Source organism: Mus musculus, chromosome 6 (genome assembly GCF_000001635.26).
Source record: "Mus musculus strain C57BL/6J chromosome 6, GRCm38.p6 C57BL/6J".
Classification (NCBI taxonomy): Eukaryota; Metazoa; Chordata; class Mammalia; order Rodentia; family Muridae; genus Mus; species Mus musculus.
Window position 1 is genome coordinate 73,067,688 of NC_000072.6, and position 14,463 is coordinate 73,082,150.

The following is a 14,463-nucleotide window of genomic DNA, read 5'->3' on the forward strand; positions in this document are numbered from 1 at the left end:
GAAATCTGAGAGCACAGTAACTTTGGGACGACAGCCGATCGTTTACTTACGTTTATATGTACTTATTTATAGGGACTGTGTGCGTGCATGTGTCTGTGTGAGTGTGTGTATCTGTGTGTTTCGTCTGTGTGTGCACATGTGTACCTGTGTGTATGTGTACCTGCGTGTGTGTGCATGAGTTTGTGGACGTGTGAATGTGTGTGTGTGTGTATGTGTGCGCAGATGGAGGCCAGATAATGGTAGTCTTCCTCAGCAATGCTACCCAACTTATTTTGAGACTGGCTTTGTTAGCCTGGAGCTCAGCTACAAGGCTAGGCTGGCTGACTGAAGATCTCCCGGCATCTGCTTACCTCTACCTCCCCAGCACTGGGATTACAAGCATGGGATACACACATGGCTTTTTATGTGAGATCAGGGAACTAACTGAGGTCCCAGGGGCCCCAGAGATGGCTCAGCAGGTAAAGGTACTCCGTACCAGAGCTGATGACCCGAGCTCAACTCCTGGATCCCACACAGGGAAGAGAGACTCCTAACTCTGACAGGTGGTTCTCAGACTTCCTCGCATGCTCCATGGCCCGTGGATGTAACACTCCCCACTAGTAGTAAATAAATAGGAAAACTGAATTCAGGTCCTGCTGCTTGCCCATCCAGGACTTTATGGACTGTGTCTGCCCAGTTGTAAATGCAGCTCTGGTTCCCAATCCGTGTGTTTGAGGTCTGGTGTCCACCATTGTTTTCACAGCACTGACTTGTTTGGAGGGAACCAGTTTACCAGCTTAGTTGGTCAATGCCATTCACTAAAGCTCACCTACACCAAGCTGGAAATAGGAACATTCTACACAGGATTGAAAAAATACTGACTCGGGAGATTAGGAAACCTTATCACCTCAAAGAGGCGATTCTTCTGCGTAAATCATAAGTGAATTTATTCTTATAGCAAAGCAAAAGATGAAAAGACACAAGCTCTATTTTGTCAGCTCTGTCTCCACATCCAGTGCCCTCCTTAGAGGGAGGCATGCTCTGAGAAGCATCCTTCTGCGGTTCTCCCTCTGCATGGGTCATTGTGATGGCTCAGTAGTTACCAGTGCCTGCTGCTGAGCATGGAGATTTGAGTTCAATCCCTGAGTCCCCTGCGGTGGAGGGAAAGCACTAACTCCTGTGCCTGTCCTCTGAGTGCTGAAGTGCAGGTGCTCCCAACACATGGATACACATAGTGGATAGCATGTAATAGGGTAGTAAAGCACTGTACATAATAATAGATATAAATATATAACATGATATACATAAAGGATGATAATAAAGCCTTCAGACATATGTTTATGTGTACACAGACATGGAATAAGTTCAATGAATACATTGTTAAAATAATACTACAGATAGTGTTTAGAGTTTGATTTCACATTTAAAAAAGACCTCCTGTTTAGCTGTGAATTTGATAAGGTCTGATATATATATGTATATATATGAGATTTATTATTTGCTTTCCTTTCTTTCCCAGCACCTTCAGGTTAAAATAACCTCCTGTAACTCCAGCTCCGAGGGGTCTGATGCCATCTTTTGCCTCTGAAGGTACTTGCACTCAAGTGCATGTACACAGAGACAGACATGCATACACAGGATTAAATATAAAAAATAAACCTCAAAACCCCCTTCTAAATAAAACATTAGGAAACCCATGACCACCACCGAGCTCCCCATGCATAGTCTCTGTTCCGGTTACCTTAGCAACTGATCCTCCAGACCCGATTTAGTTACAGTGAAATTGATGATGGTGACTTTAATGCACACCTGGAAGAGAAGCAGGAAGCACACGAAAGTCTAAGTATAGGCTGGTCCAACAAGGTGTTTGTGTTTAAATGTAAACAGGATTCCCTGTTATCCAGCGAGAGGCATCCCTAGTCTGACTATGCCCATGCCTAGGCACATATGCCAAGCATAGCATGGCTTTCAAAATTCAAACAGGACCTTCTCTGCTAGTAGGAGTGGTAATCTCCTCCCACTTTTCCTCCACCCAGGTTCCTACATGGTGGCCGAAGGCCAGGAAAAGGTTAGGAGCAGCACTTTAGAATCAAGAACTCGGGTTTGAATTCCAGCTGTGTCCTTCGGGGCTTTCCTGTTGGTCACGGGGCTTTCCTGTTGGTCAAGCCCTTTCATCTCTGTCAAGTTTTAGTTCCTGGTAGTTATTAAAGAATTCATAGGGTATCCGTGGGGACCAATCAAGGTAGTAAAATCTCTCAGTTATATGTAGTGATTATGATATACGTATGTATATTATATATGTACATATGTATATATATATATATATAAAATGATAACATAATGGCTTTGTTAACAAGAAGCTTTGTTTGTAATGAAATGAGCTTTATCTCTTTCATTTTGTTGTAACATTTTATGTGAAACTATGAGTATACTCTCAGAATATTCAGACTTCTCTTGAATAAATTAGTGGCAAGAAGGAGAAAGGCGGTACCTTCTGCCATGTCTAACGACACTTACAGGGACTCTAGCCAATGATTCTCTAAGTTCTCCCAGTCAACCGAGTTCTCCAATAGGCGACACTTTTATTTGGGAGTACAGACATGGACATTTGAACAGTGCTGTGAGATAGGTCATTGCTCTGAGAAGTGTCCCAGTGGGGCACGTGTGTTCTGTGAGTGGAAAGGAGGGTGGCAGAAGGAGAAAGGAAGAGCAGGAGAGGTCCTCAGATGATCCCTGAAGGTGGGAGCCCACCAAGCCTTAGAGACTCAGCACATATAGCTCAGCTGGGTGGAAAGTTCCAGACTAACAGCTCCTACGCACCTCAGGTAGGTAGTGAGGATTCGGCATTTTGGATGTCATGTAAAACCTGAAACTCTTGTCATAATCGATGTCCGAATCTCCGAGGTGGATGAGCAGTCTTCCGCCACTCATGAACGTCTGCTTTAAAAGGATGGGTTCCAGGGCTGGATCCAAGACTTCTCTGAGCTTAAAAAAATGGAAAAAATGCAAAAAAAAAAAAAAAAAAAAAAAAAAAAAGCAAGGAGTTGAAAATGACTGCCACCAACTTGTTATCTAGGGGCTCTGAATTTACTCTGAGTATGTACTTTCCTCCGTGATCATGTGTTTCCTAACGGGAAGGCAGGGTGTTTGTTTAGGATGATCTCACGTCCCTACGAGAACTAAGCTAGCAGAGCAAAGGTTGCTATGGAACCTGACTGCTGGGTGACCCCCTCCTCGGCTGTCTGCAGACAAGTAAGTCTGTGTGCCAAGTCATTGTTCTGAAGGTACCTCTTGATCTCAAAAAGACTGAACTTCTGCTTGTCCTTGTAGCCAAGTTGATAGTCTGCCTTGAGCTTTTTTAAGACTGTACACTTAATTGAGGAGCTCCCGGTTCAGCGAGAGACCCCGTTTCCTAAAACAAGGTGTGGATCGAAAGAGGAAGACATCCGAAGTCAACTTCTGACCTCTTCGTGCATCTACAACCTGTGGACTACCTCCTCCCTGGCCTCCACATGAAGCGCTGAGCAGACAAGATGGTTTTTTACAGTCATAAGTGGGTAGGAAAAGGGTCTGACAGAACCCCTGTAGCAAATGCACAGAGGATCTAAGAATGAGCACCACAATAATGACTTCACACCCTGGAGAGCAGGGAAGGCCCAGCTGCAGCATTCTGTCCCTGGCTGGAGGCCTGACTTCCAAGAGTCTTCTGCTCTTGCACGGGGCCACAACTCTATAGAAGGAACTTTGCCCTCTGCTGTGAAAGAGGAAGGTCCCTGGGACCTCTCGTGTCTCAAAGTAAACACAGGTTGAGAGCACAGTTGAAGCTAACATAACTGTGCCAAAGTCTTCCGGAGATTTCCCTCTGTGACATGACATAAAGCAGGGTCTGGGGAATCCTTCTAGAACCTTCTCTGTGCTGGCCAAAGCTTGGCTGCAGTGAGACCCTGGTGCGCAAGGTAGCTTGAGTGGGGAGGATTGTAACTCATTTTGGATTTTCTAAGCAGTCAAGACTGCGCAGATAGTTCAACTTCTTGATGTCTCAGTTTCTTCACTGGAAGAATGGGATAATAATAGTAGCTATCTATGAGTAATCAATCCATCTAACAGTAAGGTTGAAGTGAAGATTAATGAGTTAGGACACTGAGAACCAAATCGTGATTGTTTGGTTTCTACAAATGTTTGGGATGACATCATATTAATTATTGGTCCTTGTTACCATGAAAGGGCTGCAGCAGAGTTACCACAGGTCAGTGCTATTTCTGAGCATGCTTCGTGATGAATCAGAGATACTTCTACATAGGATTTAGATGGTCACACCTCATGCTTTTATTTATTCCTTATTCTCTTATAAAAATAGAATGGCAAATTAGAGAAGGCAAGTGTGCTCATTGGCAACATTCATGGTGCCCATGTCCCCTGGCTCAAGAGACCTTCTTGCTTGGTTGAGCTAAGACAGAAATCACAGCTTAAATTTCACACTCTCCAGGATCTATGCTGGTTAGTTTTTATTGTTAACTTGAGAAAACCTAGAATCATCTGAGAAGGAGGAGCCTCAGCTGAGGGCTTGCTAGATCAAAGGGGCCTGTGAGCATGTGGGAGGGGCCCAGCCACCCCTGGGTGGGTGATGCTGGGCTGTTCTAACAAAACTAAGTAGGAGTTGGTGAAGCAGCGTTCTTGTTGCTACCTGACCCTCCTCAGTGATGGACTGTGACTTGGAAATGTAAGTCAAACAAATCCTTTCCTCCCCAGGTTGCTTTTTGTGGTAGTGTCTTATTCTAGCCAGAGGATGTAACTTGACCAGTACTGTGTCCCTGCCCTTCCTATTGGCTGTCTCTGTACCCTGCTTATTCTTTCAAAGCTTTTGCTTGAAAGATCTCTTCCTCTCCATCACTTCCTTCCTTCCTTTGTTTACTTGTTTACAGTCTTTGTTCCCAGTGAGTTTGTGTGCTTTTGCTTATCTATACTCTTTGAAGTTTGTTCTTACATGTTTGTGGGATGAGTGAACGATGTAAGCAACATTAGTCTTTGAGTGATAAGTCTCACGGTAGAACATCTTATCTCAATAAGCCACTCCTCTGGGGTATGTGAGGGGAGCTCAGATGGCAGAGTGTTTGCCCAGCATGCCTAAAGACCCAAGTCCTAGTACTAGCACTGTAAAACCCAGCTTTGGTGACACATATCTGTAATCCCAGAATTTAGGAGGTAGAGGGAGGTGGATCAAGAGTTCGAGGTAACTTTGGGCTACATAGTAAGTTTGAGACTGTATATACGAGACTTGTCTAAAAAAAAGGTTCATTTTTAATATTGATCTCTTTAATCTGACCATATGCCCAAGTAGAAATAATGAGTACGTCTACCAGAATAGTTCGTGTTTCATTATTCGTATATGACACGTGTGTAGACAGGGGTTCCTGCTATCATTACTGCTTTGAATTTCTCGTCCTTTAAGGCCCGCAGCGAGGCTTGGGAATGAGGAGCATGGTAAGTAAAGACTCTTAGCTCCAAAACAGTGGGGTGAAAAATTCTTTCAGCCAACAGGTCCCAGCTCATCTGAGAGTTTACCACTCAGGTAGCCACTGTTTTGACCCATTTGAATATGGACTTGAATGGTGTCCTTCACATGTGCAGGTGTGGTCTAGTGACCTGTACAGCATTCCAGCCATCTGACAGTTCGGGATTAACATGAAATGGCAAAGTAAAAATCGAACCTCTTCCAGTAAGACAGGTAAACCCAGTCGGATGGAATTTTCCAGTATTCGTAAGAAATTGGTGTCTGTAAGCTTAATGACCTTTAACCCACTCTTGCTTTCCTTGTTTCTTATCCATCGATTGGCCTGTGTGAGAAAGCACAGAGAAGGTCAAATGTCAGGAACGTGCAAGTGTCTTGAATCAAGTTTAGAGATGTTCAGTCTAGAACTAAATTGGAGATGTAAAAAAACAAACCCCATCTCAAACAAAGCAAACAAACAAAAAAATCCTCTCCCCAAGAAAAAACTTTTAAATCCAATGTTTAAGATTCCACTTTTTGACCAAATTTAAAACAAAGAAAGAAAAGAGCCACCCAGGAAAAGCCCAGGTTGTTTGCAGTTTGGTAATTTAAATTTGTTTGGCCCACAGGAAGTGGCACCGTTAGGAAGTGTGGCCTTGTTGGAGGAAGTGTACCACTGTGAGGGTGGCCTTTGAGGTCCTATGCTCACACTCCACCCAGGATGGAAGAGAGACCCTCTTCCTGGCTGCCTGCAAAAGACTGTCTTCTCCTGGTTGCCTTAGGATCAAGTTGTAGACCTCTTAGCTCCTTCTCCAGCATCATGTCTGCGGCATGCTGCCCTGCTTCCCATCATGATGATAATGGACTGAATCTCTGAAACTGTAAGCCAGCCCCAGTTAAATATCCTTTTTAAGAGTTGCCTTGGTCATGGTCTCTTCACAGCAATGAAATCCTCACTAAGACAGGCAGTCAGCTTCCTTTCTGTCACTTTCTCAGGGGCTTTCTGTTCTAATCCTCACTTTGCATTTAGGAAGTCAGATAGCAGGCATCTGTAAATGGAAGCAGACTTGGCCCAGTTCCATCAATTTCTGACTTCATCCTGATTCCTCAGACTTTTAGGGTAAAAGGATATATAATCTTGCATTTCTGACAATTTATATGCTCCCAAGTAGAAAATGGAAAGCCGGTAGCCAACCTTCTAACCAAAATCAGTCAAAATGAAGAATAAAGGGCTCTCATGCAGGTCCCTTCTGATTTTTCTCAAAACTGAATACTTCTGTAAGATGAGGGACTCTGAGGAGAAGCCTTCTCAGCTCCCTCAATCTAAGTCTCCTGTGGTCTTTCAATCATGTTAAAAATCCTTTCTTACATGTTATATTCAGCAGAGGGCCACTCTATCATAAGCATTTGTGACACACCTGATCTTGAGGATCAATCATCAAAGGCCATCTTCTCCCCTGAGTAACCAAAATGCCATTCTCAGTTGATATCAAGTCTCTGGGCAGTCCATCTGTGTTCCACTGCCGGATTTCATAGGGGTCACCAAGAATGTTAATGAGACTGAAGGAGGGGTCAATGGGGATCTCCAGGGCCAGGCAGGATTCAATCCACCACTCTATAAGCTGTAAGGAAGACCATTTATATGTGACGAAGAGCAGCAGGAGGATGGCTAGACCATGCCATTACTATAACTTCAGGCATGACACAGAACTGTCTTTCCCCTCCTCCCAACAAGGGACCAATCACACTGAACCAGACCATTCCTGAGCTCTTTCTATGTCTGGGTGACTACAAGACTATGCTCCATTGCTCATGAAGGTGAACATTTTTAGGAAGTTATTTAATAAAAAATGACAATGCAGTTTTTCCCGTTAATTTGGTATTTTTGGAAAGTGCATGTAGACAGAATATATATGTATATGTATATGTATATGTATATGTATATGTATATGTATATGTATATGTATATGTATATATGTACATAATACATATATATACTATATATGTATATGTGTGTGTGCATATATATATATATGCACACACACACATACACACACACACACACACACACACACATATATATATATATATATATATATATATATATATGCACGTGTGTGTGTTTTCATCCAGTGTTTTGCTTCTTCCTGTCTCCTTCCTCAAGTGCTTTGTGCTGTCTTACCTCTTCACACACATTAAGTTTAGATGCCATTTCTGATGAAGGTAGGGACCACTCTGTATCCCTCCTGTCTCCAAGGTTATTGTGTTGAGTGATGAATAGCTTTACAATGTAGAAGAAGGAAAGGGAAAAATATGTTATTGGAAGCTTAGGTGCAGATAGTCACCAGCCAGTGGGAGAGGTGACGGTCTCTGTGTGCGCGTGTGTATATAAATATGATATTTACTTCTGCCCTGGTGAATTGCCTGGGAAACCTGGGAAAAGGAGCCCCCCATACCCCACCCAGTTCTTCTTGCATCTTACCACTCCACACATAGCATCTTACTCACCAGCTGCCTGTACTGGGCTGTGAAAGCCCCGTAATAAGCCACGCAAGCTGCTGCTATGAACACGTTTCCAACGATGTTTGCTAGCTCCTCCTGGAATTTCTCAATGCTTTCTTCCCACCGAACCTGCTCGTCTCCTAATGCAGCCGTTAGCTTTCCAGCACGTATCAGGCGCGCTTTGGTCAGGGCCATGTTCTTTGCTGGATGATTTTGAGAACATCTGGTCAGGTTAGTCAATATTTCCCAAATTGTGTGTGCTGACTGGCTTGCTTTTGGTTTCCAAAGGAGCTATTGTTATGTAGTTAATGATGTCAATTCATCTCTACAAAAGCTCACACTAGTTCCCTATGTGTATACTTTTCAGAGCCAAGTCTAGCCTCTTCCATGCTAAGGTCTTCCCGGGTGCTCCTTGTTCTTGCTGGAGACAGTGCTCTCTGTAGGCCTGCTGTATTTATTGTCTAGACCAAAGTCATGTGTTCTTTTGAGTTATAATGTGAATGTTCAAACGAGGCTTTGTTTTGTATGTAAGATGGTGAATTTATACAGTATCTTCATTCTTCTCATCTGGTCCTAGAAAGCTCACAAAAGAAGCACAGTGTAATGTAAGGACATCCAGCATGCTACATTAAAACTGGGATCTGGGAGCTGGAAAGATGGCTCGGCAGATGCGAGTGCTTACTGCTTCTGTAAAGGACTTGAGTGTGGTTCCCAACACACATGTTAGATGGCTCACAACTGACCTGTCACTCTGTCTTTGGGGCATCTGCACTCATGTGATTTCCCCATTCATGTATAGACATAATTAAAAATAAAATAAAGTCTTTTAAAAGGCTGTGATCTGACTCTGAAAACTCTTCTTCCTTTTGGAAATCAGGCCTTTCCTGTCCAAAATGAGACACAAGCCTCTTACCCAGACTTTCTTTCTCATTCACTCCTTTCTCGTACTTGTCTTGCAAAGTCTTTATTTGATCTTCCACTTGCTTCAGCAATGCTTGCTTTTCTTTCAGGGTAGCCATTGTAGCGTCAAGTTCAGCCTAACAAAAGCAAGCAATTAAATGAGTGGCACAAAGTTTGATTGGCCCCTGTATAAAATTGATTAAAAGTATGGTTTATGTTCATTTGAACATGTCCCCAAAGACTTTTATCTTGCACAGATTGAGCTAGGATGTAGCTTGGTTGGTGGGATACTTGTGTAGCATATATGAAACCCTAGGTTTGATCCCTAGTGCTTCATAAAACCAGGCACGGTGGTGTGCACCCACGGCCGTAATCCCAACAACTGTAGTTAGAAGCAAGAGCCATCATTGGTTACATAGCAAGTTTAAGGTCAGCCTAGGATACATGAACTCTCCTCCTCTCCATAAAGTAAAATATAGATTAGAAACAAGCAACCAAAGTAACAACAAGAACAATTCTATGGTGGTTTGAATATGCTTGGCACAGGGAGTGGTACTATTAGGAGGTGTGGCCTTGTTGGAGTGGGTGTGGCCTTGTGGGAGGAAGTGTGTCATTGTAGGGGTGGGCTTTGAGATCCTTCTCCTAGCTTCCTGGAATGCAGAATCTCCTGTTTGCCTTCAGAACAAGATGTAGAACTCTCAGCTCCTCCAGCACCATGGCTACCTGGACACTGACATGCTTCTAACCATGATGATAACAGACTGAACCTCTGAACCTGTGAATTATACCCAATTAAATATTGTCCTTTATAAGAGTAAGCCTTGGTGTCTCTTGGTAAGTCATGGTGCCTCTTCACAGCACTAGAACCCTAATTAAGGCAGAAGTTGGTTCCAGGGACTGAGGTATTGCTGTGATAGGCCTGAGCATTCTTTTGTTTGGAGGAATGCGGATTTTGGGACATTGAAAAGCAGTGAATGCTTTAAGTGGGGATTAATGGGCCATCCTCGTGGGAAAATAGAAGACATTGGTGTTGAGGGTGATTTGAACTATGCAGACCTGGCCTAATAAGTTTCAGTGGAGAAGAATTTCAGTAGGTAGCCTAGGGACTATTGTGATATTTTGGTAAAGAATGTGGCCACTTTTTGCCATTTTCTGAAGAGTCTACCTGAGGCTAAATAAAGGTAAAGAGATTTATATTAATTGCATTTTTGACAAAAAATAGTTCAGCAGAGACTTCGTTCTCTGGTTTAATCTAATGAAGAGGATTTTGATCAAGGGTAGGAAGTTTAAAAGGAAAAATATAAAATGTATGGTTCAAGTAATAAAGGACAGTAGAAAGTGAAATGGAGTTGAATCTCATGTTCAAGGAGATAAACAGACTAAGGATGTGCTGATATCAGGGCAAGATCCCACCCAGCTAAGCTTATTGTTTGTGTTTGCTTTTGAACAAGGAATAGTTATATCATGTTAGGTGTTGTTACCTGGTTATTGCTTTCATTTTGACTTTTAATCTGAAATAAACTACAATCCAGAAATGGAGGGCACACTTTTGATCCAGATCTTGAGGCTGGAAGGCACAGGATTTTGATCAGGAATAGTGGCCATGGAAAAGTTTTGGCTCAGGCATGTTGGTATACACCTTTAATCACAGGAGACAAAGGCAAGCATATCTCTGAGTTCAAGTCCAGCCTGGGACAGAACAAGTTCTAGATGAAGAAAAACTTAAGTCCAGCTGCAATGATACATGCCTTTAATCTTTGCATTGAGGAGACAGAGCCATGCAGATCTCTGGGTTCAAGGTTAATCTACATAGCAAGTTCCAGGACAGCAAAGCTTAGTGAAGGAGTTACAAAACAGAAAGCTGGTGATAATGTAATAGAACAAGGGTGCCATGTTCCAGCCCTAGCAAGTAGCAGAACTTGGCAGTTTCAGCCATGTGGCTTTGGCTTTAGAGCAAGAAAGAGAGGTGATACTGGGACAACTGATGCTCATTAGCTGGAGCTAAGAAATTAGCAGTGATCAATAAGAGCCAGCATCCCTGAGGTGATATCTTTTGGGAAATGTTTTCTGAGAGCACAAAGAAGCTGTGTTCCAAAGATAACCAAGGTTGTGCCTTGTGTTGCAGCTGGACTTGGTAATGTGTAAGAGTCACCTAGGTAGTGTTAGTTTTGAAGGCATGAAGGGGTCATGGAGAGCAGCTGTGAGGCTTGGCACTGTGTGAGGCCAGGAAAGGCCATTGGTGAGGGTGCAGCCTCAGTTACAGTTGATGACCCAGGACTGAAGGGGTTAAGCAAAGATGATGAAGCTTGGCAACACATAGGGAGCCTATGACAGGCTTTTGGTGAAGCCCAGTTGGAGTAGAAGACCCCAGCATATTGGAAATACCAGTACCATGGTATGACCACTGAAAACAGCAGCAGCAGTGGAGTAGAGTCAACCAGACTGCTTCAGAGGGCAAAGCTGGAGAAGTGACCGAAGCCCTTTGGAGAGCTCAGAAGATCATGTGTGGATTCCAGACACTGGAACAAGAAGCTGTAAAGTTGAAGTTGCCTTGGATACCCCCAAGACATTAGAGATGTCAAAGCCATGGGATATCTGCCAAGGAAAGCTGCTAACAGGGAGTGGAATCAGCCCAAGAGAATGTCAGATCTGCCAACATCAGTCAACAAGAGTGAAAGGAGTTGGAGATCTGAAGAGTGCTTCGACATCAGACATGGAAACTTAGAGTTTAGAGTTTTGGTCCAGTAATTTCTCACTGTGACATTTTGGATGGTAATGTATATCTTGCATGTTGATGGAGATATGTGATCTGATTTCTTATTCTGATTTCTTAAGGGATTACATTTAAGGTGTTGATGAATCTCAGAAGAGACTTTGAACTTTTAACATTGGTGAGACTGTTATAGACTATGGGACTTTAAAAGTTAGATTAAATATATTTTGCATTATGCTATGTTTAGGTATGGTCCCCATAATTTTGTGTGTTTGAACCAGCCTATGGGAGCCAGGGAGTGGAATGTTGTGGTTTGAATATGCTTGGCCCAGGGAGAGGCACACTTAGGATTTGTAGCCTTGTTAGAGGAAGTGCGTCACTGTAGGGGTTGTCTTTGAAACCTTCCTCCTAGATGCCTGAAAGCCTCTCCTGTTTGTCTTCAGAGCAAGATATAGAACTCTCAGCTCCTCCTGCATCGTGCCTATGTGGACACTGCCATACTTCCAGCCATGATGATAATGGACTGAACCTCTGACCCTGTAAGCCAGCCCCAATTAAATGTCCTTTATAAGAGTTGCCTTGGCCCTGGTATCTTTTCAGAGAAATAGAAACCCCAACTAAGACAATGGCCAACAAAATAAATTATAAAATGAATAGAGAAACAGATGTAGTAGTTACCACAGTGGATTATGATTTAAAATTATAAAACAAATTCAATATTCATGTATGACAAAACTAATATTTCTTAACTAGTTCTCTGTATTAGAAGTCTACCAACTAAGGCCTACAGGCCACAACTAGGTTAATAATAAGAAATTTTATTAACATATATGAGTTATACATAATGGGTTTCATTATAATATTTCCACACATGTATATACTATATATTTATCACATTCACGTCTTATTACTCTCACTTGTGCCCCTCCTATTCTTTCCAATTCCCCTCCATTTCTAGCTACTCTCCCTTCCACTTTTATGCCTTTTGTTTTTAATAACCTAATGAATTTCATTAGGGTTGCTGTACTGGCTAGTTTTGTGTCAACTTGACACAGCTGGAGTTACCACAGAGAAAGGAGCTTCAGTTGAGGAAATGCCTCCATGAGATCCAACTGTAAGGCATTTTCTCAATTAGTGATCAAGGGGGAAAGGCCCCTTGTGGGTGGGACCATCTCTGGGCTGGTAGTCTTGGTTTTATAAGAGAGCAGGCTGAGCAAGCCAAGAGAGGCAAGCCAGTAAAGAACATCCCTCCATGGCTTCTGCATCAGCTCCTGCTCCCTGACCTGTTTGAGTTCCAGTCCTGACTTCCTTTGGTGATGAACAGCAGCATGGAAATGTAAGCCGAATAAACCCTTTCCTCCTCAACTTGGTTCTTGGTCATGATGTTTGTGCAGGAATAGAAACCCTGACTAAGACAAATTGGTACCAGGAGTGGGGTATTCCTGTGACAACCTGACCATGTTTTGGGGAGGACTGTGGAAGGACTTTGGAACTTTGGGCTTGAAGATCCATCCGTTGTTAAGAGCTCTGTCGGATGTTGTGTAGGAGCTTAGAAGATAATATTGAGAACACTGCAGAAGATGGAGGTCTGGTTTGTGAAATTTCAGAGGGAAAAATTAAAGACTCTTTTCAGGGACATTGCTGTTTTGATTGTGAAGATTCTGTAGTTCTGGTTAGCTGGGGCTGAAGAATCAGCTGTGATTAACAAGATACCAGAACTACCAAAGCAAAAACTTTGCATTACTGGGACTATTGATGCTGGTTAGCTGGAGCTAAGAAATTAGCGGTGATTAAGAAGAGACCAGCATCATTGAGGTGACATCTTCTGGGAAGTGTTTTCTGAAAGCACAAAGAGGCTGTGTTCCAGAGATAGCCAAGGTTGTACTCCTGCTGCAGTGGGACTTGGTAATGTGTAAGGGTCACCCAGGTGGTACTGGTTTTGAAGGCATGAAGGGGTCACGCAGAGCAGCTGAGGCTTGGCACTGTGAGAGGCCATGGAAGGCATTGGTGAAGGTGCAGCCTCAGTTGCAATTGACAGCCCAGGACTGAAGGGGTCATGCAGTGTTTTGGAGATGCCAGTACCATGAGATGACCACCAAGAGCAGCAGCAGCAGTGGAGTCCAGGCATCTGGAGCCTAGAGGACGACGTGTGTGCTACAAAGGGCATGGCTGGAGAAGTGACCCAAGCCCTTGGAGGAGCCCAGAAGATTGTGAGTTGGATCCCAGACATTGGATGGTTAGAGATTGATTTTTGCTTTTGATTGTGACTGTGCTCTGATATTTTCCCTCTTGAAGGAAGAAACTATTTTAGTGGAGCCCACAGTTAAGAGATTTTTAATTGTAAAAAGACTTTGGATTTTAGAAGATATTGGACATTTTAAAGGGATTGACTCTTAATATGTAAAGACTGTGGGACTTTTAAAGTTGTTTAGATCTTGGGGATGAATAAGAAATTAAGGGTTGAGGCTTACTAGTGATGTGTTTGTGTGTCAAGTTGACAAGGGGTCAATTGTACTGGCTAGTTTTGTGTCAACTTGACACAGCTGGAGTTACCACAGAGAAAGGTGCTTCAGTTGAGGAAATGCCTCCATGAGATCCAACTGTAAGGCATTTTCTCAATTAGTGATCAAGGGGGAAAGGCCCCTTGTGGGTGGGACCATCTCTGGGCTGGTAGTCTTGGTTTTATAAGAGAGCAGGCTGAGCAAGCCAAGAGAGGCAAGCCAGTAAAGAACATCCCTCCATGGCTTCTGCATCAGCTCCTGCTCCCTGACCTGTTTGAGTTCCAGTCCTGACTTCCTTTGGTGATGAACAGCAGCATGGAAATGTAAGCCAAATAAACCCTTTCCTCCTCAACTTGGTTCTTGGTCATGATGTTTGTGCA

General features: G+C 43.2%; 1 protein-coding gene across 4 annotated transcripts in view; it reads right to left on the minus strand.

Moving 5' to 3' along the window:
* Dnah6 (dynein, axonemal, heavy chain 6) overlaps positions 1–14,463 on the minus strand; it is a 204,625-nt gene that overhangs the window by 50,085 nt on the left and 140,077 nt on the right. For 3 of the 4 annotated variants that reach the window (XR_003956215.1, NM_001164669.1, XM_006506302.4), the window contains exons 53-58: positions 8,883–9,006; positions 7,976–8,172; positions 6,886–7,089; positions 5,688–5,813; positions 2,800–2,964; positions 1,721–1,788 (exon numbers count right to left, since the gene is read on the minus strand). Coding sequence is in view for 2 of the 4 variants with exons in the window: in NM_001164669.1 (NP_001158141.1) it covers positions 1,721–1,788; positions 2,800–2,964; positions 5,688–5,813; positions 6,886–7,089; positions 7,976–8,172; positions 8,883–9,006 (884 nt within the window). In the remaining 2 variants the exon portion in view is untranslated. The remainder of the gene's footprint in view (positions 1–1,720; positions 1,789–2,799; positions 2,965–5,687; positions 5,814–6,885; positions 7,090–7,975; positions 8,173–8,882; positions 9,007–14,463) is intronic. The other variant, XR_377473.4, reaches the window with a different exon arrangement.